This window comes from Struthio camelus, chromosome 1 (genome assembly GCF_040807025.1).
Source record: "Struthio camelus isolate bStrCam1 chromosome 1, bStrCam1.hap1, whole genome shotgun sequence".
NCBI lineage: Eukaryota > Metazoa > Chordata > Aves > Struthioniformes > Struthionidae > Struthio > Struthio camelus.
The window spans coordinates 221968134-221995109 of NC_090942.1; the positions used below are offsets into that span (position 1 = coordinate 221968134).

Below are 26976 nucleotides of genomic sequence, written 5' to 3' on the forward strand. Positions count from 1 at the left end.
TTAGCAGCCTACTTCTATTTGTCCTTATTCGTCTGAGCCTCCTGGGTTGGGAGCAATTCCACTAATGCAACTGGGTCTACTCACAAGCCCAGATGTCTGCAATAAGGAATAACACAGCTCTGAGTACTTCAGGGTGGGTGGTTTATCCTGAGTACTTCAGGATGGGTGGTTTATCATGAACTATAGAGACTGCTTGTCAACAGTGTTAATTTCTCTTGCAGGATGCCTTGGAAACAGCTCCCTAATCATGACTGTCAGTGTGGAGGAGATACGAGCCCAAGGATAAAGGAAATGCCTGCTAATGGATTGAAAAGCTCTTTATGCATTCTAGATGCCAGCTCCCCTGCAGGGAGCCTGCTGCACAAAACCAACAGCATGGACCAGCCACCAGAAAATGATGTATAAGGAATAGTGACAGATCTCGAGGATGTGTCAGAGCACTGACAAATAATAACTGTTCCTTCAATGTCAGCAATTCAATGGTGTGAGAAATGGACAGCGAGAAACGTTTCTGAAAAAACACTGTTGTCCTCTGCCCACCTGCCATCCCACCCTAGCCTGAGCCTTGCTGAAACCTCAGGTCTCTGAGCAGAGCTGTTTTTTCATGTATCTCCCTTGGGTAGCGTGAAACCTACATGTCTTGCCTGGCTCTTTCGTCAGGAGGAACATCATTGCCTAAGTGGCCATGTGCTGCTCCTACTTCCCATTAGACAGTGGCTTAGCCATGGGTGATTAGATAGCTGGAGTCAGCAAGCCACTAACAACAGAGGTGGCTTTAGAGAGAAATGGCCTGGTGTGAGTAGCTAAATGCAGGGCATTGTACTGAGGAATGGGGTTTCCTTCCTGCTGTCACATAGCAGGAGGGGATTGACCTGGAGCCTCGGTCACTGGAGAGGGTGAGGAGTGCATGTTCCATGGCACATGGTGGAGGAGAGCCCCCAGCACAATGCCTGGGGCAGGTGGGTCTATCTTAGTCTGTTAGCAGTACCCAGGAATGCTGGTCAGTGTTGGGACCTGATCATCCAGACCAGGAAATCCTGAGATCAGTCCAGGCCATGGGACTGAACTGCTCCCTGGCTGGTTCAGGAATTATCGTCTAACTGAAGACCATTCACGAAGGCGGTTTATGTGTGGCCGCCTTGTTTTGAGCTAAGAGATCTAACAGTAGGGATATGAACCAGCAGGCATCCACCACAGGCATATTTAGTTTACTAGATAAGAGATTTGGAGTTTAGGCCTGGGGAACTGAGTTAGCCCTGCTGCCCTTGCTTCCTACCCTGTCCCAAGCTCCCATCGCTGGTCTGACCTTTCTATCCATGTTGGCTCCTTCCCACATGTTGCTGTGGATTCACTGCAGAATGCAAGGGCTGCCCTTGCCACCTCACCAGATGACCCCTCTCCACCTGCCATGCTGCTATTCCTTCCGGCTTTCCAAACGTCTCATTTTCCCTCCGTCTTCCCTGCTGTCTTTCAAGTGTCTGTCCCATAGCCCCTTTCCCAACCGTGTGCTTTCTCTGACCTCCTCCCTCTTCACCACCTTTTCCTTCAAGGTTGTCCTAAAAAGCCAGTTCTACCAGGAATCTTCTCTTTCCCGTCCTCCCTGAGTTACTGTCTCTTGTCAGATCCTGTCTCTCTTGGACTGTAAACCTTTTCTTTGCCTGTATTGTGCTATAACACTCACTATTTAGAATAAACAATATCTCACCTATCGACTGTCCTCTCTCTCTCTGTTTTCTTTGTATGGCTTCAGTAGCTATGTGTCCTGTCTGCAAGCGCACTGTGTGTCTGTTCTCATTGCCAGTTCAGCAGTCGATCTTGCTACTACAGCTCTATCTATAGTCTTTTGGGATGGCTCTGCTCTTATTTTTGTTCCCCAGTACCTTTCTTTCTTTCTTACAGCCACAGAGACAAGCTTTGCTGTCTAAGCAGGAGTCGAGCACATTCAGAGCTACACAACCTCCTGTCCTTTGCAATTCTGGTGCATCTGATAAAAGGGTGGCCTTTCTCCAACTTCGTGCAGAGGTGTCCTGGGCTGTCAAGTGGTTGAACAAATGCAGCAACTGAGAAGAATGAGGGAGAAATCTTGTAGCCAAGAACGGAAGCAGCTGATGTTAAAAGATCTGCATTTCCTAGTGCAATACAGAAAACATGGGCAGAGGTGTGTCAGTGGAAGTCCAAGCAGATGCAGCTCTGAGGGGAAGAAGCAGAAGTTGACTTAGCAGCAGGACACACTTCAGAGATGAACGCCCAGGAGACTTCTTCAAGTTGCGAAGGTGCCCTGAACATGTCCATTCCTTGCTAGGACTAGACCTGCCCACAGTCCTTTCATCCTGTGAGTACAGCAGGGACTGGATTTTTACTGAGCGAGTCCCAGGTGGGTCCTTGCTCCTTCCTGGCTCACTGTCAGCCATTCCTGTCCCAATTTTTTGCCTGAAAGTGCTAGCTTGGTATGTGTTGGTTGGTGCTAGCAGTGTATGTGGTGACCATGCTTCTTCCCAGCTGCTCCACACTCACGTGGAAGTTACACGTTACAGGATGAGCTCAGTTTCTCTACCCTTACGGTGACTCTCACTGCAGGTGGTGTGACACCACCCTGCCAGAAAGCAAAGGAGACTCCTTTTCATGCTGAATGAGCGGCCAAGCTCACAGCCTGGTCTTGTTTTTATGTGGCATTTGCAGAAGAATGCCATTATTTGTGGCATTAGATCTGGAGAAAAAGCTAAGGCCAAATTGTGGCTGGTTGGTGGACAAGCCTGGGAGGAGAATCAAAAAGCTCTCAATCTCTTGGGCTTCCTGCAGTGATGCTGTGCCTGCCCTTGGGTGTGCAAGAGCAGACAGAAGAGAAGAAACGCGTGGGGAAAGCCAGTCCTCCTCAATGAGGAGCCTGGAGTTTTCATCAAAGACAAGCGAGACCACAAGCTGGGTTGTGCTTGACATCTCCGGGCTCTAGGAATTTGAGTGTAGATACTGGAAAGAAGAAGTGGGAAAGAGGGTCACATAGTGTAGGTAATGGCTTTCATGCCTTTCCATGTATCACCACAACCTGCTCCCATCTGCCATGCTTCCATGGTGCCTCCTTCTCCTCCAAACTCTTATTTTAGCCTCCAAGAGTGAAAAAGCTCTAGAACAACCCAAAATAACATCCCAGATCTCAGCTGCAGAGTGTTAGAGACTACATAATATTTAGGACAAGATTTCTGAATGCCACTGGGATCCCTAGCTGAACTTGGAGATGCCTTGAAATCTTTTATTGTCTAAGTTTCTGCTAGCAAAGTCTTCTAAGTGCTTGTATATCTGCTGCTTGGCAGGTGGACAGTTTTTAGGTTCTGAAGTGCTGAGCTTCCTGTTGCTCATCTGATGCCTAAATCAGGTCATTTCACCACCAAGCTCTTCTTCGGCCCTTGCTGACTTCTAGCTGGTGCACATTTCCAGGACATAGCCAATCTAGGCAAGTGATAACAACCCCTCGGCTTGCTTAGATCCAGACCCAGGCTGAAAGTCGTCATTTGCCTGAGGGAGACAAGTTTGCATTGCCAACCTCATGTTATACACTAATCTGTCACTTCTTGTTGAAAGGCACAAGGCTACAGCTATAACGTACAGATTCCACTATTGATGCCGTTGCCTTTTCCAAGGAATGTAACTGAGAATAATTTCTGAGCACAACCTTGAGGTCATTTACCAGGGCAAAGAAGATTTATGTTTCTGTCTCTGTTATCACAGAAAGCAAACTTTGGTGCACAAAGGGCAATACTGCATTCAGAAGAGAGAAGTGATTCAGTGACTTAGTTATTAAAGCATTTGCCCAGGAATCAATCAATTCATATCTTCTGAGGAACATGAACATGCCACTGTCCTCCCAGCTGAGTGTCCTACCTGTGAAGGTCAGTTCCTCTAAGGAGCAGATCCATCTCCTCACTTGAATTTTATGGAAAAAAAAAAAAAAGGACAGATTTCTCATATTTCTTTGTGAAAAAAGGTCTTTTGGTGCTAAACTTCAAAACTAAGGAGCCTACCCAGGGCTGGATTGCTTTTTCTGAGCCACTAGGAGAGGATTCCTGCTGCTTCTAGTTGCTCTTGAAGGCAACTTTTTATTTTCTTTATTCCAGGAGTTGGCTCTGTCTATTCTGATTCATGGCAGCTCCCAAATAGTTAAACTTCTTTGAATGAAGATGATTTTGCACAGAAGGGTAACTATTATCAGCCATGTGTTGATAGGAGGCCACCAAGAGACAGAGACCTAAATCCTCAGAGGAACTGCGATCAGACATGAGCTGGTCCTGGGCTTCTGCAAGGAACAGGGTAAACATTTCTGAGGTCCGTTGCTATCAGAGGCAAGTTTAGACCCCCAAGTCACAAGGGCACAATCCAGGCATAGGTAGTCGCCCATCAGCACCAGTCAGAGCTGGTTGGAGTATGCACTGGGATCACCAGTGTGCTCCCTGCTTTTGCACCAAGACCAGCAAAAAGGAGGCTGTGCTTTGTGTGCTCGTGATAAGCAGAGCTTCAGTCAATTGTTTCAACCAGACACCAGATGCTGCCTATGAAAAACAAACCCCTGCTGAATTTCTTATCATGACTCTTTCTGCTTTTCTCTCTCAACTGTAACCTGAGTAATGATCTGTCACCTCCAATCCATCCGTTCTCTGTTTTTCACCTTGTCACGCCACATAATTAACCTCTCCTACACGCAAGTTGAGGCTTGGGTTTCATCAAGACAACGATTTGCCACCGGTAGCCTTTGTGAGTGCAAAGATCTCCAAACTCACTCCTCGCTTGGCTAAGACAAGGAGGATCGACTTTCCTTTCAACCGTCCAGTTGCCCTGGCAATAGATGCTGCACCCTCCCACCTCACTCCTCGCAGCGCTGCTGCATGCAGCCGGATCTCACTGGGCAGCCCTGGCAGGGAGCAGCTGGGGCTGGTCTCTTCCTGGTGAGAGGCAGTGCAATGCTGCTTTGTCCCTGAGTACCGAATTCAGGGGAAAATAATGTAATTACCTCCCCCTGCCCTTCCCCCCGCCCCCAGTTTAAAACAGGTTCTGAATGAGCTTTGCTGGGAAGGACAATCACACAATTATCTTTGCTCCGGTCTCTCATGAAATGCAAACAAAGAGGAAGCCAGGGGATGGGGATGGGACACAGCTTCTTTCTCCTCCAAGGGGCTGGCTCTTAGCCAGCCTGCAGTACGTGGCTGAAAGATGCACACACGCGTGAGAAAAGAGCCTGCAGATTGAAACTGGGAAGTATCCACCACATAAACACGCACCAGCTTTCATGGCTGTCTCAACAGAGACATACTGCACTGAAGCTACTGAAAAGGGTTAATTCCCCTGATGATTTTAGCAGGGGCTAAGGGAAAAGTTGGTGAAGGGTGATTTTTGAACAGTTTATGTTCTCCAGGAAAAAAGGTCTTTGGTTTTCAAACTCAATATTCTGAGATGCAGAGCAGCAGCAAGCATGGGATTGGACATCAAGCCCAGAGAACTGCTGGAATTAGTCTGGTCTTGACCTGCCTACAATGTGGGAGCACCACATCCACACTGTGCCCAGGAAGACCTAAGTTCCCCATAGGTACTGGGTCATCCTTTACTAGATGCGGAGGCCTGTTTGGAGAGATCACAGCATCTGGAGTAGGTTTGACCTGCCCAGAGTGCATATGCCTGTGCCCTTGGGCGTGGTCTCCACTGGTGAGGACATGCAGGCATCTCCATCTCTCTCCAGGCACCGGGCAATGGGCCATGTCTCAGCAGACATCTGTGCATTAGCAGCATGGACCTGCTCTGACCTGACAGTGGAACGGATTTCCAAAGAGGAGCTGCCTTGCATTTTTCCTTAATCTCCTGGATCTGTGGTGCTGGGCACACCTCCTTCCCAGTGACAGGCACCAGTAGGTAGGAAGGACTCGGTTGTTTTTCTGCACAAGTTATCCCCTACACAGTGATCACTGGGGAAAGGGCTTGCTGACCTCTGCCAACAACTTCTGGCAGAAAATTTCTCTTCATCATAAGCATGAAGGGCAGGACAAGGGTGAGTATTTGAGCAAAAGCAATCCTGCCACAGCTTTCCACACTGTCCAGTCCCATGAGCCTCTCAACAAGGAAGGTTAATCTCACGTCTGGATTGTGCTTGTTTTATGACCCAGGGAAATGGTAACTTGCATCTGTTCTCCTAGTCCGGCTGTCAAACTCTCCTTTCCTCCTGTCCTTTAAGCTCTGAGCTGGCTACAAACCAGGCTGGGGGAAGAAGGGTGTCTCCACAAGCCCTTAATGCAACTGCCATACCAAGCTGTCGTTTTAAAGCTGATGAGATTTCTCCTGCCTCTCCATCTGCTTTCTGCAGCCTTAAAGATCCCTCCCCATCCATCGCACTTCTCTCATCAGCCCTAGAGATCTTCCTTCTCTTTCTATCTCCTAGTGAAGGTAGATTCCTTCACAACCCGCAGACCTTTCCTTCTTGGTCTCTGCTGCACTCCAACAAGACCCATCCTTCCCTCCAACACCTATCCAGAGATCCTCCTAACAGCACCCACCGTAACTCCAGGGCTCTATCCTCCTGTGCTCCCACCCAAGCCTAAGCCAAATCCACTCCACAGGAGTTGTAGTTTCCCTGTATCATGTAAAGCTAGATACCAGCGATTGAAATGTGGCGCTTACACTGATTCACCTCTGCTGATTTACCCTAGGAAGACAGCTGGCCCTGAGCTGATCCCAACAGGGATCGAGTGCCTTGGTTCCACTGTCACCTCCTGGTGTCCCCTGTGGACATTGAGCAGGAGGGGTGCCCTTGACTGAGACTTCAGCATGTGTTAAATGGGCTTTCTTTCCTGTCAGTTGCTTTAATAGGCACCAGGCGCTTCCTGAGCAGTAGGACTCAGCTCTCCTGCATTGCAGGGCATTCACCACCTGCCTTCAGGGAAACAAATTGCTTCTTTGTGAGACAATTTTACTGCGAGGTGCTCTTTTGATGCAGGTTATAATCAATTGGCAAGCATTTTTCATAGTTGACCAGTGGGCCTGATCCTGGTCCCAGATGAACCAGGGGCTGAGGAAAAGGTCAAGAGCTTCAGCCCTCTGAATTTTGTGGACTTCAGCCCCGTGGCTTCCATGGGTTTTGGACTGGCTCCTTGTGGGGACCAGAACCAGGCTCACTGAGCATCCTGAGAACATACTAACATGTACAGGCGGCCTGAGGAGAGCTCCACAAAGCGAAGTGCCACTGGGCAAAATCTAGCTCGGGGGACGCATTTTGCTGTCTTGCGCCAGCTGATTGCTCTAACAGCTTTGCAATAATGCTCTTTCTCTGCTTACAGGATGCCTGAGAAAACCACTGGTGCTACAGACCAAGAACCAAGTACCTTAGAACAGGAGCAACGCGCATGAAGTCAAGATTTTCTTCTGAGTGGCAGTTGGAACAAACGTGTAGTCTGCATGAAATGTGTATCGTCTGGCTGGCATACAATAAAGCTGATGATCAAGAGTTGAACAATATTTTCTCTTGTCTCAAGCACTGAGAAAGTAACTGTCACCAGGATCTGTATGATGCAGTTAGCATGACTGTGCCTTGATTTATATTCAGTAAAGTCAAGTCAGACAAAGAAAATGGGTCCAATTCTCCCTTTTATTCACAGCTGTGAAATACCACCGATTTCAATGGTTTCTCTCATGTACACTGGCAACAGGGAGATCAGATTCATGTCCCTAACTCATGGAAGTATCATACTGGATTTCAGAGATTATGCTGGAAAACTTAATGATAGGGTCAGCAGCTCTTTTCGAAATCCTTGGGAGTTTTAAATGCGCTGTAAGTTCTTAACCACTGTCAGGAACACACATTTGGATGTCGCCAGGTTAACCATGCCCTGTGCAACATTTGGCAAAGAAACCAATCTTCTTGTCTTCATGTTGTAGCCAAGAGTACCTCAGGCATTTTTTCTGAGGCACTTAGCAGTCAGTTTGTTCTGCCGTTTAGAGAACATCCCAGGCAAGACACCAAAACTTGCTGGAAAATTAGTATCTGTCCTCCATATTTTTCAAAAACGTTTGGTTGAAAAATTGTAAAATGCAAACCGGAAATGTTACGGGAGAAATGCAGCTAGTTCAAGAGATCAGTGAATCTAATTGTTTTATATCTGCATTCTCTTTTCTGGGGGAGGCTTCCTATGTCCATACAGCATATTGCAGCACATTACGGAAGACGTAGTCCAGGCCTGCAGTCTGTCCCCTGTAGACAGACATGGGCATGAGGCATCCAGACTACAGTTCCGGCAAGACATTAGCCTAGCACACTCTAATAAATATTTCTAGGTTTAGGTTGAAGTGTTGTAACACTTAGTACAGGGATTTACTTTACTTTCAGTAAACACTAATGCTAAGTGGAAAGCTGCTTTTCTTTCCCAAATCAATTACACAAGGCGGCTCCTTTATCCGGTTGGGCAGAGCTGGGCCAGCTTCCATGGAGCATGATGGTGACTGGAGCCAAAAACAGAGGATCCGGTTTTCTGGATCTAGTTTAGAAGGAAACTGCCTTGGGCCCAGAGAAGTCCCAAGTATTTCAAAGCGAAAATGCAAGGCTGAGGGCCTGATAGATCTCCTGCTCCCGTGTATGTACTCTTCCTATACGTAGATTCCTTGTATAACAGGTGTAAATCAAGACTGATTCCAGCCATGACTGGACTGGCTTTAAAATAAGTGCATCTTTTAGAAGATTCAATCATATCCTTCACTTGCAGAGACCCGTGGTTACTGCTTCCATTTGTTATTCATACTGTACCATTGCTAAGGTGCCCTGCGATGGCCAGAATCCAAGGAGTGCTAGGAGCTGTACAGAAACAGGACAAAAAAGCTGAACTCCACCCAAAGGACCTTGAAGCCAGAGCAGGAAGGCAAAAATCCTTCGAGCTTTTGGTGATTGCAATGTAGTGATTTCTCTTTGGCAAAAGGAAGGGTGGAAAGAATCTCCTCTTTTTGTTAAAGGGATAATATACAGTGCAATATTGTAATGATAAGAGTTTATACAAGCCAGGAAGAAATTAGAACAAATCCAATCACTGAACCATGGCAAAGCACCTCCGAGAAGATGTGAATAGTAACTAATGAAATATTCAATACAAAGGGAAGTAGATTACATGGCTGTGAATAATTGGACTGAGTGTGTGCCTCGCTTAGTAGCTAAAGGGTTCTTGTTACACATGATTAAGTAATTAACTTTTTTTTTGTGTATAATTATCACGATTGCATAATTATTAGAGAGGAGCCCAGTCCAAAGCTCCAGAGCCAGACATCCATGGCCTGCAGGAGTCTTGCTCGATGTTGGAGCTGCCCATGCCCCGGTAAAGTGGTGTCTCACAGGCGTCTCTGGCAGTTGCTTCTTTGATGTCTCGGGGCCAATGGCTTGTCTCTGAATCAGAGGCACCCGAGGAAAAAGAGCACTATGAATCCAGTCTGCCAAGGACCTTCTCTATAAGCAGTCATTCATAGCAACCCGGATATCCATGGGGGAAAAATTAAAAAAAAAGGCTTGTTCACCAGTAGGTATCCATAGTCCTGCTCACATTCGTGAGCCATTCTGGATCAAGAAAACAAATTCTGGTCCAGTCTATAGAGGACGTGTGATATGGTTTTGGTCTTACAGCTTAGTTTGCTTTGCTTTGCACTGCTCTGCAGAGCCTTCTCCTCCCTTAAACTGGCGCGAATGCACTTCTGGCCTTCAGGAGGAGTGCACTGGCAGAAAACCCAAGAATAACGTTCACAGAAACACTGACTAATTTTCTGCCTGTTCAGCTCCCTGAACCAGCTCAGCACAAGCTGAGAGCAGGAATAAGTGGCCAGGGCAGGAACAGAAGTGGGACCATGCATTTGGGCAGCTGCCAGCTCCTAGATTAGCTTAGCTGTCTCATAAAATCACACCCTAATAAAAGCATCCAAGAAACTAGAAAGTGCAGTGCTCTGCATGTTTTAAAAATGCATGCATTGCATATGGATCCAAAAACTAGAGTTGGAGTCTGGATGGACTAAAAGTACCTGTGAAATTAGACTGCAATTAAAACTGAGGGGAACTGTTTCCAGAATAGCAATGTGAAATTTCACAGAGATTGGTTTTGAACCAGCAGAGCTGATTTCAGCAGTGATCCAAATCAAAGCAGAAGATGCCCACTTTAGAAATATGCATGTAACTCATAAATAACCACACTTTTTTCATCAAACTGGGCAAAACATTTCAGATTGATCAAAGTGATTCTTTTTTTTCATATAAAAATGCATTATTTTGATTTAACTCAGCATCTCCCCCTTCTCATTCCCAATTTTTCACTTTGCCACAAGCTAGACTATTTACTGTTTATTAAGAAATGATAATAAACCTCTGTATCCTCTCATATTCTGTTCCGCATTGCTAATATTCCCCTCCTCTTCCTCCCTGTGTCATCAGCTGCTGCCCTCTGATTCCTGTTGCCTTTCATATCTCTTTCCGTTTAGCTTTTCTTCCCCTACATAATTCCTTTCATTCAAATTCCTCCCACTCTCACAAATAATCATATTACCAGTCACCGTATTGCCCACCCAGAGGATTGTACATGATTCCCCACCCTTCTCCTCTCTTTGCATTGCAAAGTGTTTGGGGCTGCGAGTTTCCCTCTGTCTTGCTATTCACTGCCCTGCCTGTCTTTAGCTTATCCTGAGGTATTACTTTAATAAATGTGATTAATGGGTATAATCCTCCCACCAGCAAGACTAATTCAATGCAGCTGAATTTTGCATAACTCCTTTCATCCATAGCATGCTTTTTACATCATTACAGCCTTGCCCCTACTGTGTATCAGCAATGGTGCAAATCTGTTGGAGGATTGGAGGGAATCCTCCACCCAAGCAAAGCCAAGGCTGAAACAGGAGGAGCATGGGACGCCAGAAATGAGAGCAAGATAGGAAAAGAAGTATTTGTAGATCAGAAATGAAACACAACGGAGGAAGATGGAGGCAGGAGGGACTTTCTGTCCCCTCCAGGAGCTGGGTAACAAATTGGGCCAGAGCAGATATCTCTCCTAGAAAGAGGAAAAACAGTATTGGAAAAGAGAGGAAGATTCACAGAAGTGTGTTCTGAATCGGATTTCTCCCGTTGTATGTCCCAGACTTCACAGCTTTGAGGGCTTCCACTGATTTTTCAGGGAAAAGCACGCCCAAAGCTGAGGAGACATACAAAATTCACGGGAGGAGCTTGGCTCACTGGAGGCACCGACTGCATTAACATCGATTAATGCTGCAAAACTCCTAATGTGACAGGTTATTTCCATTTAATGAGTTAATGACTGAAGGAGCTCGGTGGCTGGGGACAGCTCCCAGACAAAGCTATCGAGCATCAGCAGACCTGCCTGGTTGTCTAAACCAAGGGGAAATTCAATTGGGATTGGAGACCAACAGTGTCCTTGGTGTAAAGTGGGCAAAACGACTGGAGTTACAGCAGCTGGATTTACCCCTTTAATTTCTTTTATGGGCCACTTTCTTTGGAGAGCATAAATACAGCCAGCTGTATTGACTCCTTGCTGATTTATGCCAGCTGGGATCTAGCTGAAGAAAGTCCAACAGATCTTTCTGACGCTGTGAATGGACAGTTTTGTGTGTGTGTAGTTCTCCCCCCTCGCCCCCCTAGAAATTCCTAGGTGACTTATGCTCCCTTATTTCTTCAAGACTCTTAAAAATCCTCACCTGAATTATTTAACCTCCATTCACTCCCTCTTTCCTCCACTGTCTTTTTCTCTTTTGCTTCCTTTGCCTTGATCTGTTTATCACCCGCTCTGTCATTCCAGTCACTTAATTTCTCCTTCCATCCTCATGCATCTTTCATAGTTTATCCCTCTTGCTCTGGTAAGGGGCAGGATTTCCTATTTGGTGGCAATCAGTTTTTGTGACATAACTAGGTTACTGTCAGGACGCCTGTCTGTGTAAAATATCTTTCATTTGTTATGAATCTGCTTTAATAATTTATCCGCCATCAATGATGTATAATGAAACCGCCGTCCTGAAATGGCTTTTCTATGTCAAGGTAATGGAACAGGGGTGGGCTGGAAGGTAATATTCCCAATCGGTATTTTGATGCAAGAGATGGCACAAATCTCAGGGGAAGGAGAGGGCTGAAACAGCTGAGAAGACCCTACAGTATGGGGTCTGGATCAGAACTGAAAGCGATGGACCTACCTCTCCTTTCCCTGTAGTGGAAAATGTCAGGAATCAAGTCAACTGGGTCGTGATATTCTCACTGGTGATTAGCAGCTTTTGGCTCAGAACTGAGAGCCATGAATCTGGGCCACCAAAAATACCAAGAACAGAAACAACCTTTCCATAGAGTCGTAGCCTCACATCTCAGGTTGCCAAATCTCTTACCTCCCTGACTTGCAGACCTCCCGACCGCTGTGGCCCAGATCAGGACATCAGAGGTGACTGAGGCTTATGCCTTCACCATATCATGAACTAACAGTGGTAGGAGAGCTGATGTAGTGCTGGTGGTTTAGGGATACCAATGAGGCAAGGCTGGTAAGAGATGGTTTGTTTTTCACTAGACCACCTGAGAGGAAACACACTTTTTCAGCAAAAGAATAGTCGAGAGAAACTGAAACTTTGTAAATATGGCACTTTTGTCCTATGTTAAGTGTCTACGGTAGGAGGAGATAAGTCACACCCTGAGAGTGCTCGTTACCCTCCATGAGCAGTGAGGCGAGCAAGGGGTGACTAGCTCAGATTTAGCTGTCTATGCGTGGTCTGTACATTGTTTCCCACCAAATGGCACTGGATGCCTGGATACCTACCTATGGCCAGATGAAGGCCACCCCATGCCTAGGTCTTCAGAAGCACTGAGGTCTCTACTGCACATCTGCAGGCAGCGAGAACTAGATGTTTGAGGGGCTCTTCCCAAGGTCGCAAGGGAGGGCTGCGGAAAGCATGAACCTTGAGGCAGTAACTGCCAAACCAGTGAGCTGGTTACTAGATGGTCTTTCAGTTGGCTGTGAAACCTCACAATACCCTGCTTTTAGTCCTAACTTATATTTCCATTCAGCAGAACAACTTACCACCACCCTGCGCTCACAACATGGATGGGTTACTTAAGGAGCTGAATACATATATGCAATATTCAGTAACCACAACCAAGGTACAGCCAAAGTCCTCCTAAGCTTCAAAGACATGAGAAGAAATTTTAGGGCCAAATCGTGGTGTAAAACAGTACAATTAGATTGTTTTGGAACTGGGATTTGGAGCAGTGCTGATGACTTAATGCAGCAGAGGATCTGGGGATGTCAAGCCCTAGATCCAAATGGCGCAGCTGGCTCCTTCAATAACACCAAACAGCCATATTCCAGTGATCCAGACCAGGGGAATAACTTAGCCTCAGATCTGGGCTCGGCAGCTGGATCTATCCCTCAGGAGGACTGCATTCAAAGCAGAAGCACCAAACTCCCTAAGTATTTACGATTTTTATCTCACATGTCCAACATTCATTAGTTATTAAAAATAATTAAAGTTGATATTGGCTTATTTTCTGTGTTTTTATCCTTTATTCTCCAGTCATCTTTTTAAGCTTTCTTCTGTAATCACTGGGTTTTTTTAGCAAATGAAGCAAAGGTATTTATCAATCCACCTGAGCCCAGCAGCTGCAAAAATAAAGGATTCTTTAAAATAATTTCCTAGATTGAACTGAGATTTCCTAGATTGAACTGAGATTTCCTAGACTGAACCTGAGAAAAAACTTCTTCACTGTGAGGGTGACAGAGCATTGGCACAGGTTGCCCAGAGAGGTAGTGGAGTCTCCTTCGCTGGAGATATTCAAAACCTGTCTGGATGTGATCCTGGGCAATATGCTCTAGGTGACCCTGCTTGAGCAGGAGGGTTGGACTAGATGATTTCCAGAGGTCCCTTCCAACCTCAACGATTCTGTGATTCTGTGATTCTGTGATTGCCCTAAGAGAAAAACATAAAAGAATACTTTTACCTGGAAGTAAATGTGAAAGGAATGCCTCTTTTATGCCTGGTTCCTTAGCATTTATCATCTGCATATTTAAATCCTCATAGAAGTCATTAAATAAAGCGGCTCAAGGAAACATAATTGATTTTCCTCTGTCCTCTGTGGAGCACATTTCTGGTTTATTATTCCTTGCTTATATTTCTTAGGGAAAAAAGATGGATGTGTATTTCTGAGACATAAAGCTACAAAATCACAACTCCCAGAACAGCACTTTTGCAAAAGGTGAGCTATTGTTAAATTAAATATCAAGGTGTTACACAGGGCACTTATGGTAGCCATGACTATCCGGAAGGAATTACCATCATTATGGAAAAAGAACTCAATTTTTAGTTCTCGTCTAGTAGAAATATGACAAATCAACTATTCAATCCAAGGGAAAAAAAAACCAAAACAAAACAAAAACAAAGCAGTAACAAAACAAAAAGCTTCTCAAAACAATGCAAACTGTTAAAATGCTAACAAAGCTAATGGAAGGGTATTTTAGGAGGAAAAGGAAATTCTGCAGAAATCCCTTTAATAATCGTTATGGCTTGTTATAGAAGATGGATAGCAGATGGAATTGTCTTCTCCGGGTCAAATAAACTGTTCATATGAACAGAGCTAAAATCTCTGTTTGCCCTGAAAATGCTAAGTCTACTACTTTCAGTGACATGTAAACTCCTACCTAAGTTTTGAAACTGGTCCTTAGAGAAGCATGTAAATCACTTCGTCCCATGCGCACTACCCCTTTATCTCACTTTTCCCTGATGACCCATGGACACTGCTCTCCGCCCCCCCACGCATAAGTAAATGTAATCAGGAGGGGGCAAGCTCTCTTGAGAACACAACCAAAGCCACCTTTTATTCTGATTCTTCTTCTAGGCTTGCATCAGATGGCTTTTCCAGCCTCGCTTGGCATTACTGTGACTGGGGACATCCTGAAAGGATCTGTCCAGGCTTCCCCCCTCAGAAGGAGATGGAAAGAGAGAGACAGCTCAGCAGGCTTGTGCACTTCTCCAGGCAGTGACCGGGGGACACAGGTAGCATGAGGTTAGGTAGGGGCTGTCAGCATCGCGTGCCCTGGAGAATCACAAGCAAGTGCTGCTTTGTGGGTCTGGCAACATCTCACCTGCAGTTTGCATTGGTATCTGTTGTTACACAAAGTGGAGCAAGCAAACGTGTTAAAAAAGCACAGTGCGGATCCCTCAAGTCCAAATTTAAATGTCCCTCCTTAGCCCTGAATGATGCTAGGACTGTTCATGCAGCTGTTAACACAGTATTGAACTGTCTGCTCCGATCTTGCAGAAAAGCAAAATACTTTTTTTTTGCTTGTTTGCAAATAAGAAGCTGACGTACAGAGAATTTTAATAGTTTTTTCCCAAAACTTCTGTAGTTTTGCAACCGTAGCGTATCTGAATCTTAGTCCAACGTTAGTCATGAGACAGCTTATCTCAAGAATTACTTTTTCTCTTCAGAAATGCACAGTTGTCCTTCCTCCTAAATGCAGCCCAGCTGCTCAGAAGAGGGTGACTGATGGATTTGCCGCGTCTATTTAGACATATACATATTGTTCATAATTCCTTCAGTGGCATTTTCATTTGTCTTAATTTGCATGGGCATAATTAAAATGACTTACTGTATTTCCCAGTGAAAAGTTCAGGGAAAAGGTTAAACTGATGTTGTGCTTCAAAGCATAACCAAGCAGGTTGGGAAGAACTTGAACCTACACTCTCCAGGCTGTCCACCAGTTTTTCCAGACAGACTTTGGGGTGAAAACCTTAGGAGGACCTCCAAACATCATTATGGATGTGAAAACGTGCTCTAGCTTTAATCAGGATAATCATCGTCTTTTTTTTTTAAAGACTGTTGTCAAAGACTTCAAGATGGAAGTCGGAAAGACGCTTCCCTTCATGACAGACTATTCTTGGAATGTTCCTTCTAGACTGTTTTCCCCCCAGTTTCCTCTGAAATGGCAGGTAGCAATCATTAAAGGAGTGATAATGGAAAAGAGAGGCAATATCATCTCTTCTAGCATGAAAATTCTGCTACTGGGTTTATAACTGCCTGAAATCTCTCATGCCCTTTACTGAAAACAGAAGACAAATGGGATGTTAGCTTTCTGGGGTGGGCAGATGGGGATGGGGACAGTCTACTGTGTTTATTGCATATGAAATCCCATGTATTCTGCCTAGCTAGTTGGATTTTGGACTGAAATATTGAGGGAAGAAGATTCTCGTCCACAGTCCCTTGAAGTTCGGCAGAGCCTTGCTCATCTGCAGCATGTGAGCATACAGCCTTGGGTGCTTTGATATTGAAATCAATTCACGTTACACATGGTCAAAGGAGTCTGCCCAGCTTTCTGCTGCAGTGAGGTCATTTACGATGATTCAGATAACACATACAACGTGAGCAGCATTGCTGGAGAAAAATTTGTCTCTTGAACTTGGCACATTGTGAAAGGTTGCCATAAAGTACCTACAGATACACTAGGCTGCAGAGAGAGGTGGATTGCATCTCTGCACTGGCAGAAACGTCCAGCTTGCTGCATTCATCGATAATTTTTGTGAGGGGTTGCTTGCTATTGGGTTTGGACGTTGTTTATTTGCCAATATCTTTATGGATGAGTTGGTGTCTCCATTATAGAACTCGAACCCTGAGATTCTGGCCTTCTTCAGCTCATTAAAATTGTTCTGCATGGAAATTTGACTGCTAAATGTGCTGATTCTGAGAGTTAAATACACTAACAAAACGCTGCTTTCTGTTTGTCTCCATCATGACCCACTGCTCTGTCACCTTCTGAGTGGATTGTTGTAGAACATGCCAGCTGAAGTGCAGGAAAACTCCAGCTTATAAAGCACATGAATTCTTTTTTAAGGACAGACTGGGCCTCGCTCTAAGAGGGTATAAAATTGGGCAAGGTTCAACAAGTTTATCCTCTGAAGGAGACTCCAGACCTTTCACTAGCCCGTGTTGTCCAGGTGGTGAGAATAAGGTCCAGAGTTATCCTATAAGTGTTTTTACTATCTCTCCTCTGATCCTTTTAGTGCTAGTCCCATTAGCACCAGAGATGGCTAGTTTAATCCAGTATAGCGACTCAGTAATTGCCTCTGTCCCTAATGGGACATCGAGAGAGTAGAGCTCCATTGCTCAAGCTGATCATCCTGAGATGCAGGTGCAATGGCCACAAAACCAAAGCCTCAGTGCTAGAATTTACACTCCTGAGGGGATCCCTCGGCAACAGCCTTGGAGCATTTCTTGTCAGTCTGGTCATGCCCAGCTGAAATCTGAGTGATGCCTACATCTCTACAAGGGGCTGCAGCCACCCAGCTAATAGAACTGCATGTGACAGTTCTATCCCAGGTCAACCATTAAACACAGAGCAAAAAAGCAGGTCTTCGTTTCTTCATCAGTGACTTGAATTAGCCTCAGTTTAAATTCCCCAGCTCACCTATCTGAGCTAGCAGCAGTAACGTTCCCTTGTCCTGCCTTTGTATGAAGTATGTCTGGCAAAAGAAGATGAGCCTGCCTTTGCTTTATGTGACGGGGCTGTGTTGTTGGAAGAGTTGCATAAGGAGGAAATGCAGCATGTGGGCAAGCGCACTCATGGTTCAGCTTTCCAGTCGAGCACAAGTAAGAATAGGTTAGTGGGTAAGCAGGAATAGGAAGCTTTCTGCACTCTCCGCCATGGCCACACGTGTCCAGATGATCTCTCTTTGGGCAGGTTTCTCTGACCCAGACTTTTCCACTCCTCTCAATTATCCTTTATACAGAGCTCGGTGATAATCCGTCTCGTCCAAGAGAGCATCTCACCTTGATCTGGGTGGAACAGGAGACAGAGGAGCCATCACTTACCTTACTAAACTCTTCTCCCTTGGTGTTTAAAAATGCATTGCTTTATGATGTCCAACAATAAATAGCCTATTAGAATATCTAGGAGCTTTTCTTCATAGCAGTGCTTTTACCTGTCTAAGGATGGCACCAGCCCGTTTCTCCCAGAAGATCTCACAGATCAACTGTCTGCCTGTGGTGACCCCACAAGCCTATTCAGAGTCTATCTTCCCCAGAGACCATCCACCTGGTCTCAAGCCGAGACCTCCTGTGTTTTCCCATACGCTGACTTCGCATTCGGCAGTATTATTATGCATTTTGGCTGAGTGGCCCCAAGCGATCCGGATTGCTCTGTGTGACTCATCATATTTTTTTATGCTGGCTGTCTTTCTGTTGTCTGCCAGTTATGTCAGCAGTGATTTCATATTTATTTCCAGATCATTGAGGAAAATGTTGAACAGCATCAAGCCTTGTAGCAGTCTCTGTGGATCTCTGCTTGAAAGACCCACAGGCCATTGCTTTTCAAATCTACCAGTTCATCCTATTGATTCCTGCGGATTGAAGTCTGTCAGTCGCTTGTATCATTGACTAACATCTCCTTTCGTTACTGATGAACTACAAATACTTGGACATTGTCATGTAGGAGAAATATAGCATTCAGCATTTATCTTTAAAGGTTTTACCATCTCCATGTAGTGATGGCACTAGCCTATTTCTAGGATTTCTCCTTTCCCATCACCACTCCTCTTTGCTTTCCTTTCCTCAGTCATCGTATGTTTTTCCTTATGGCTTTCATCTTCCCTTATTCATTTTCTGTCCTTTTTTGCCACTATGCATAATAGAAGGTGCCCACTTCCCTTTTCACCATTGCTTTTTGTATTTCTAATTGCTGACACTGAAGAGAGAAAGCTTTGAGTAAGGGTGGTCCTCTTCTGTATTACAAAATAAAACATTTTAGACATCTTGTTGGCTCTTCCTGAAAAATTCCTAAATATCACTCACTTCTCAGGCTGAATTTTTCCTCTTGGTTCGTCTCATTGACCCTGTTTCTCTGTGTGGAGAAAGGAGACAGAACAATTCGCTGCTAAGCCAAGGGCAAAAAAAAAGCAGATGGCTTGAAATCAGAAGGACGAATGTAGTATTCTTAACGTACTTAAAAATATATGAGCCACAATTTATAACTTTGAGCTCTTCGATTAACCGTAGGCGTCACCCAACAGAGTGCAGTTTGGATTTCCTTCCCGTGCTCACGTGAAACAAGCCAAGAGGGGCTCTGCACAAGGCAGGACTTCATTTTCTGACGAGCTGACAGGGGATGCTGAGTTATTTTGAACAGGCAGCTGTGGGGAACACATGGGCACTTAGGCACTGCTGGAAAATCATGCTGATCCCTTTGGAGAAGCCATCCTGCCACGTCTAATCATGAAAAGCAAACACAGGACGAGGGCACACCAGCTGATGCTGTCTCCAGTGTTTTCAAGGAGCTCTTTAGAAAGAGCGCTTCCTTGCCTTGGGCAGCATTTTTAAAAGGCAAAAAAATAAATAGTCTGAACAGCCATGTTTCTGGGCTGCACAGCTTGTTTGAAAGCCCTGGGCACCCTGGGGTCTGCAGCGGAGCGGGCGCCGGCGACGGGGAAGGAATGGGGCGACATCAGAATAGAAGCCAAGGAGCAGCTATGACCATGTTCCCCGTCCCCGGGAGACACGGGCTCGTGGACAGCCACCCAGCATTCAACTCCCTGCAGCGTGACTCTGGCTTCCTCACGGGCCAGGTGAGACTCCCCTTGTGTTCCTGTCCCATCTCTTGGCACGACGGTTCTGGAGCTGGTCTCCATCTCCTCCTTCTCCACCCTGTGCCAGGCCCCCTGCCCTTCTTCCTGACACCTACTCTGGCAGCTTGGGTCACCCAAAGTATTCAGGAAGTAAGACTTCACTCCCTGGTCCCCTCCAAGTCAGGAGACCGCATTTAAAAACTGGGATTGGAGGTTTTTTGTTCATAAAAGTATGGGTTTCTGTGTGACCACTCATGGGCCTTCCCTGTAACTCTCCCTTGGGTTGTCTCTGAAGCCGTACGTGTGCAGGATGAGATACTGAGAAATGAGAGCTGAGAGTCTTACATGACTCCAGGAGCTGGGGATTTAAGAAAAAAAAAATACCATCGTTCCCAAGAAATGGCAATAGAGTCTTCCTCCAGCCATTCGTCGGCTCACTACTACTTTTTCCTTATGCAAGATATTTGTCTTAGTTAAGGAATAGAAAATTGTGGGTTTGACATTTTTGGCTAAAATGTCAGCTGCTGCATTTGATAATAATTTGGATCCCTTTCCAAAGTCCTCTCTGATCTCAGCCCCTCAGGGTGGCAGCGGATTTCTGGAAATTTCTGGCACAGCTCTAATCAAACCAAAATTGCTGGAGAAAGTTGCTTTTTCTGGCTTCTCAGGATTCTCCACTTCCTTCCCAGCACAACATTTATTCTTGTAGTTCTGTTTCTCCCAGATCAATGTACTTTCTTTTTCTAACTCTGAAAAAATGCCTAGGCCATAAATTTGATGCAAAGTATGACCTGGAAGCCAGAAACACCATAACTCTGTTCCTTGTTCTGCCATTCATTTCATGCTCGGTCTCGGCTATGCCATGTAGTCTTTTTTTCTTCAGTAGTGATAGGTATACTGTAGAGATAATTCCTTTTTTCTCTCTATTGTGGGATGTTGTTATGACAATTAGTCAATGTTTAAGAGTGATAATTATTCTGAGTTATTCATGAGAAAACCACAACATCAGGCTGCATGAAGTCTGTGACAAGATTTCATTTAAAATTATATATAAAAAAGAAAATTTATTCAGCTGCAGCAATTAGCCAGCGGCACCAGCTCCCAGCAGGCTGATAACAAATAGCACTGTTCCCCCTGCTTTCCCCTCCACAAATGCATCCCATGCTCTCTCCCAAAGAAAGATGGATTCCCACAGGAGAACTCCAAATTGAATTTAAGTCTTGGTCCCATAATACAAAGTCTTTAAGGGAAATATTATTCCTGTCCCTTTGGCCCTGCTGGTTCACAGTCCAGGCTGCATCAGCTTAAATAGATGGATACCCCCGTTGTCTTCCTCGCAGCTGAGAGGGGAAGGGAGAAAGCCCTTAAACCAACATTATTGCTTAAAACTTGGCTTTGTAAATCTTTGTGAATTTCCCCCAATCTTCGAAGTTCAAATTTACCACTGGAGGAGGCCATTTTTCTCCACGACGAATACAAACACTAGGCTGTTTTTGCATGCAGTCAAAGATGCCTGAAAAACAGGAGAATCACTAACCATTCAGCATATGTGGCCAATATTTTTAACGCTAGGTTGTAAATGGACCAATTTCCAGAAAATCACAGAATGGTTGAGATTGGCAAGGACCTCTGGAGGCTGGCTAGTCCAAACCCTTGCTCAAAGCGGCGTCACCTACAGCAGGTTGCTCAGGGCCGTGTCCAGGCAGGTTTTGAAAATCTTCAGAGATGGAGACTCTACAGCCTCTCTGGACAGCCTCTTCCAGTGCTTGAGCACCCTCACCCTAAAGGGTTTTTTTTTAAGTTTAAACAGAATTTCTTCTATTTCAATTTGTGCCCACTGCCTCTCATCCCATCACTGGATGCCACTGAGCTGGGTCTGGTTCCATCTTCTTTACACCCTCCCATCAGGTATTTACACACACTGGTAAGATCCCCCTGAGCCTTTTCTTCTCCAGGCTGAACAGCCCCAGCCCCAGCTCTCAGCCTCTCCTCATACAGCAGTGCAATACCTTAATGATCTTCTTGGTTGCAGCACTCCAGGTATGGCCTCACCAGTGCTGAGCGGAGAGGGAGGATCACTTCCCTCAACCTGCTGGCAGTGCTCCTCCTAATGCAGCCCAGAATATTGCTGACCACTTTTACCAAAAGGGCGTACTGGTGGCTCATGGTCAGCTTGTCTATCAGGATCTCCAGGGCCTTCTCTGCAGAGCTGCTTTCTCCTTCTTGCCTTTCTTAAAGATAGGGATGACATTTGCCTTCCTTCAGTCCTCAGCAACCTCCCTCTATCACCAGGACCTTCCAAAGATAACTGAGAGTGGACTTGCAGTGGCATTTGCCATAGCATCGTTTCAGTAAATGACCTTATTTGAATGAATCCACTTGTATCTGCCCCTCTCTGGTTTTTGTCCTCCGTTGGGATCTGCCACTATGCTCTTGCTCTCTGCTCAGTGGGAAGGTAAAATACTTTGTAGGACAAGGTGAGTTCCAGCTACTAATGCTTCAGACCCAAGGTTGGGCCAAAGCAATGAAAATAATTATTGTTTCATTAATAGACTTCTTAGACTTATCCCAGATGCCAAATTATCCGTTCTTCTGCCAAACAGGAGTGTGACTTTTATGACACATTATATTACCTTGTTGAGTCTGGGGTATTTGCACACAGATCTAAGGAAGGCTAAAGTAATTTTCCATTTTGAAAACTAACCTTAACAAAATTTGGTCTGGAGATATATAAAAATTCTTTTTTTTTTCTGTGCAGTTCAGAAGATGCACTTTGAAAATGTCAAAACAAAATAGTTGGGCCTTCCCAAAAACCCAGTCACCCAAACCACCCCCCCTTTAACTTGGCTGAAACAATCCCCTGTGGTTTTTAATCTGGCTCTGGGTAATGCTTAAAATTGCAATTTTCGGTAGGCGAATTCTATGGTCAAAAAAAAATCAGTAAGTAAATGCTTCATGTGAGACAACTATAACAGCATCAGGAGTAGATGTTTCTCCAGCCACTGATATCAATAACAACAACAACAAAAAGATAGATTAATGTTCAAACATGGGCAGCATGAGGATAAACCAAACCAAACCACTTCACGTTTGGTTTTATTCTGAATTGTCCTTGGACCTTGCCCACCCTCAAGAAGGATATTACAGAAGTATCTAATGGGGGGCCAGTAGCTACTTGGCACGTAGTTACAAGGATGATAGAGTCAAACAATTTTTGGTACAGGGCAACGATATGACAAGAAGCCATAGGCACAAATTGCAGCTTTGGGGATGAGGTTGGACATTAGGAAGATTTTGCACTAGGAGGGTCATGCAGCCCTGGAAGAGGTCACCAGGGAGGGGGATCTCCATCCTACAATGTCTGAGATGCAGCTAGGCAAAGTCGTGGTCAGCCTGATCTAGCGTGGGTGCTCTGGACTCGCAGAAGTCCCTTCTCCCAGCGTGTCTATGAATCTTTCATGGCGTTTGGCTGTCCCCATCCAGGCTCATTTTAGAAAACAAGGTCTCAAATGCCACCTCTGTAAAGAGGCAGGAATGACACAGAGATGTGCTGTCCAATTATTGTTCAAAATTAAAGTGTGGGGAGAACGTGAGAGGCAGCCCGGTCGGTCTGTGGAGTCAAACGAACTGCTCAGCTATTCAGCGATTTCATGCCAGAGCCAGACAGACACCAGCTTTTCTCGCTGTGATGGATGGAGATGCAGGTTTTGCTGAATCATAGCAGGCAGGAGGTTTAATGCAGGCGGTGCCTGACTGTTAACTCTTCCCTAACCTCTGCTCCCAATCTGGAAGTGAGAGACAGCCTGTTTTTGGGGGACAACCTAGCCCACCTAGATCCGAGCAGTGCTGCTGGCTCTTGCTTGCACCACGCTCCAGAGCTGCAGGTGCAGCTGGGGACAGACCCAAAGACAACAAGTTGCATCAGGTCCATGAGGTCACAGTGATGTGGCCCTGAGAAAAAGCAGCCTTACAGGGCAATGGAGTGAGCTGTGAGGGTATCCAAGCCATGTGGGAGATGGACCAGGACTAGGTAGGTGGCAGATGGCACCATCACACTTTCTGCTGTCGTGGTTAGTCCTAGGTTTGGGGTAACAGCAACCCCCAACTTTGGGGAGAGGCAGGCAGCTCAGCCTCTGAATTCTCAACTTTTCTACTCAAAACAAGGTTGAGAGAGAGACCCCCAAAGCCATGTCCAAAGCCGATCTCTGGCTCTAAATAGTCCATCTGTGCCTGCCCACTGTCACACAGCCTTGAAACCTCTCAGACCTGCACTGCTGGGCATGATCAGTTCCTGATGAAGATTGCTGAGTTCAGCAGAAATGTGAACCCATCTCTTCAGCATTTTGGATACGCTCTCTGTCTAGTAGGTAGTGGCTGTTCAGAGGGAGGACAAATGTAAGAGTGGTTGGTTTTTTCCTTTTCCTTTTTTTTCTCTTGGTTTCATTTCAGTTTTACTTAAGAAATGTTTTCTATTTGGAGAGCTATTGTTTACTATTCAAAGCCATTTAAATATCCTCTAAAATCACACTATTTACAAATGAAAAAGGAGCTATTAGGTGATCCAGTGTATTCATTGACAAGACATATTAACCTCTGATAGAGACATCCACCACTCATCGTTCTAGGACAATTCCTGAGCCCAACTTACTGAATGAGCGTGCTCATCTCTCTGGTCCTAGTTTGCCTGAATCTTTGGCACAAATGCATTTGCAAACCTCCTACATGCCTGAAATGTGGAGATTTGCACATCCAGTTGTTTGCACTTGCTTGTGTATGATTATTGTTGAAAGCTGAGCTTCACATTGGGCTGTTCAAATAGATGTGTCCATGCAACAGCAACTTCTTATAAACAGTAATGCAATCTCCTGCTTTTCGTGGATGATCCTGAAAGCAATCACACCGGCTGTGCCCTCCTCTCCAACCTCCCAGATGTATAAAGCTTCATGACAAGCTCCACCATGTGTTGTCACTGAGATCTCGGCAGTTTGTAGATCAGGTCTCTTTCCACGTGTGGTCTTGCCATCTTGTTCATGCTTTCAGCTTTGAGCTCTCAGGAAGGACCCTTGTGTTTGGATGCATGCTGGTGTAATTCCACTTTCACTCCAAAAGGGAAAAACCTCTCTGCCTGGTTGCACCCCTCCTGGTTGCACAAGTGACCCAGGAGAACAGCTGAACTCCCTGAAAGAGATACTTCTCATACATAGACCAGTGTGACGCCAGCTGCCAGCTCCGGTGCCTTTCTCCTTCCTGTTCACTGGACAATACTGTTTTATTTGTGGTAGGACCTCTCTCTTCTTTCAGAGTTCAGCCCACTAAACTACTCACATGCACTGCAGAAGAGAAGAAAGATTTATGTAGGCTTGGAAGGAAGAGACTTAGCTCAAGGATGCAGAGTCCTTGACATTGCAGAACTCTATGTGGGCTTTATCGGGTTATCTGGGTTTATTGTAACCACCCATCCATCCACCCACCCATCCATCTCGTGTTCTCACTGAACTCTCCAAAAAGGGTCTATCTATCTAGGGAAATCAGTGCCCAATAAAGGACATTTACAGCACGACAACCTCTTCTTATCCAAAAGCAGAGCAAGCAGCTTCACACATGCCAAGGGCAGCAGGACGGATAGGAAGCACCCAAAGTTCAGTGAACATGGGGCCAGCTCTTCAACAGGGGTTAGCATAGAGGATTATTACCTCACTGGCAGATATGCATCCTGATTGAAAATTAACGAGGCAAATCCTTGCTACTTCTCACTATCAAGTAGTACAACGCTCTTATCTCTGCTTCACTGTATAATATAGTAGACCTACATCTCCCCACTGCAGCTTGATGCCATTGAGAGTGTTTATACTGTGCTAGATTGCATTTGTGTACTGATGCAGCAGACTGGTATGACTAAAAAAAGGAGGAAGTTCTCAGCTTCTCTGGGCCAGGAGATGACCCAGATGTCCCATGTACTTCAGCTATCAAGGCTGAAACCTCTCATGGATCTGAGGACATCTCTCAACTGTGACACTTTCTGATGACATTAAAGTGACTTGCCTGATTGCTGGATTTTGGAGGAGGATCATCAGATGACTCCTAAGATGGGTTGTCCACCAGCCTGCGTATGAGTGCTTGCTCCCTTGCTGAACAGTTTACCCCACATTTCCACAGGGGCAAAGACTTTGGTTGAATGTGATCCCAAGAGCAGCCCTGCTGAAACACAGGAATGTGCCATAAGAAGGCACAAACACAAGGAGTAAAAAGTGAGTTAATTCCAGCATTAAATTTCTTTTACAGACTGATGGCAAAGCTGATCTTACAGTTACAGTGAAGAGCGTTCCTGAGGGCTTTGCAGAGCATTTCCCTATGGCTATGAAGAAGTCACTTAAACTTTCTGTGCTGCCGTGTATGTGTTTAAACAGGACTTGCCTCAGGCTGTTCCTGTGCCTAATAATAACTCAGGAATTACTAATCCTATTGCGTGTACCTAAAAAATGCCTCATAAGGATGTGAAAGGATTCTGGAGCGTTTTATTTTGGACTAACTTCTGGCCTCAGTAATCTCTTACAGCAATGAGTTCCCCAGATTGATTCTATCGTCCTTAAAATGTTTTTCTTTGATGAGTTTAATACAGATACCATACATAGCTTCTCCGTAAGGAGAGGTGGAAGCCACATTGTCAGGAGTTAAAGTTCCCGTGAGCTTGCTTTTCTGATCTTTCCCCACTTTTCCCATTGATTTCTGCAGGGCAAAATCAGCCACTCTTTGAGAATCTCTGATTTCAGTTGCCAGCCTTTAGAGATATATTTCTCCATGCCTTTTCCCAAAAGGCCTCCTGATTTCCCCCTTCATACATTTCCGTTGGTGCCTTCAGCCTGCTCTCTTACAAAGATGGTCCAAAATGGGATCTGTATCTGCTTTACCAGCCAGCCTGGAGGTTCATTGTACATGCTGGTTCCCAACATGGATAGTTACTTATCTTCCTGGTTTCTGTGATTGTTTTGTGGTACTAATTAGCCTTCATAAAAGCCACTTCCAGAGCATTGTACAAAGACAGTCAGTAAGACTGTGTCTGGAGTGCATTTTCCCTGGGATGGGCTTGGGGCTGCAGCACGGGGAACGGTCAGGGGGATTTACAGTCCTAGCAATACACACTCCCCCGTGCCCTGAGGAAGGTCACAGTTATTGCCCGTGCCTTGGTTTCCCCATCGGTAAAGTAACAACCCCGACACTCATTAGCAACACAGCCGTATTCTGGAAAGTAAATAATGACTGTGGAGATAATTCAAAATAGTTTTAATGTCTGCCATTTAAAAACAGAACTAATCAAAACAGGACAAATTAGATGTTTCCCAGTGATTTTAAAAGCCATCTCTTAAAATCTTGCTTATGAAAAGCGATGGCAGG

General features: G+C 45.3%; 1 protein-coding gene across 3 annotated transcripts in view; it reads left to right on the forward strand.

Moving 5' to 3' along the window:
* Window positions 1–7598, forward strand: part of MAP6 (microtubule associated protein 6) — a 51400-nt gene extending 43802 nt beyond the window's left edge. The window contains exons 4-5 of one of the 3 annotated variants that reach the window (XM_068930743.1): window positions 222–2332; window positions 7311–7598. In XM_068930743.1, the coding sequence (XP_068786844.1) occupies window positions 222–405 (184 nt within the window). In that variant the 3' untranslated portion in view covers window positions 406–2332; window positions 7311–7598. The remainder of the gene's footprint in view (window positions 1–221; window positions 2333–7310) is intronic. The other 2 variants (XM_068930744.1, XM_068930745.1) reach the window with 2 other exon arrangements.
* The last annotated feature ends 19378 nt before the right edge of the window (window positions 7599–26976 follow it).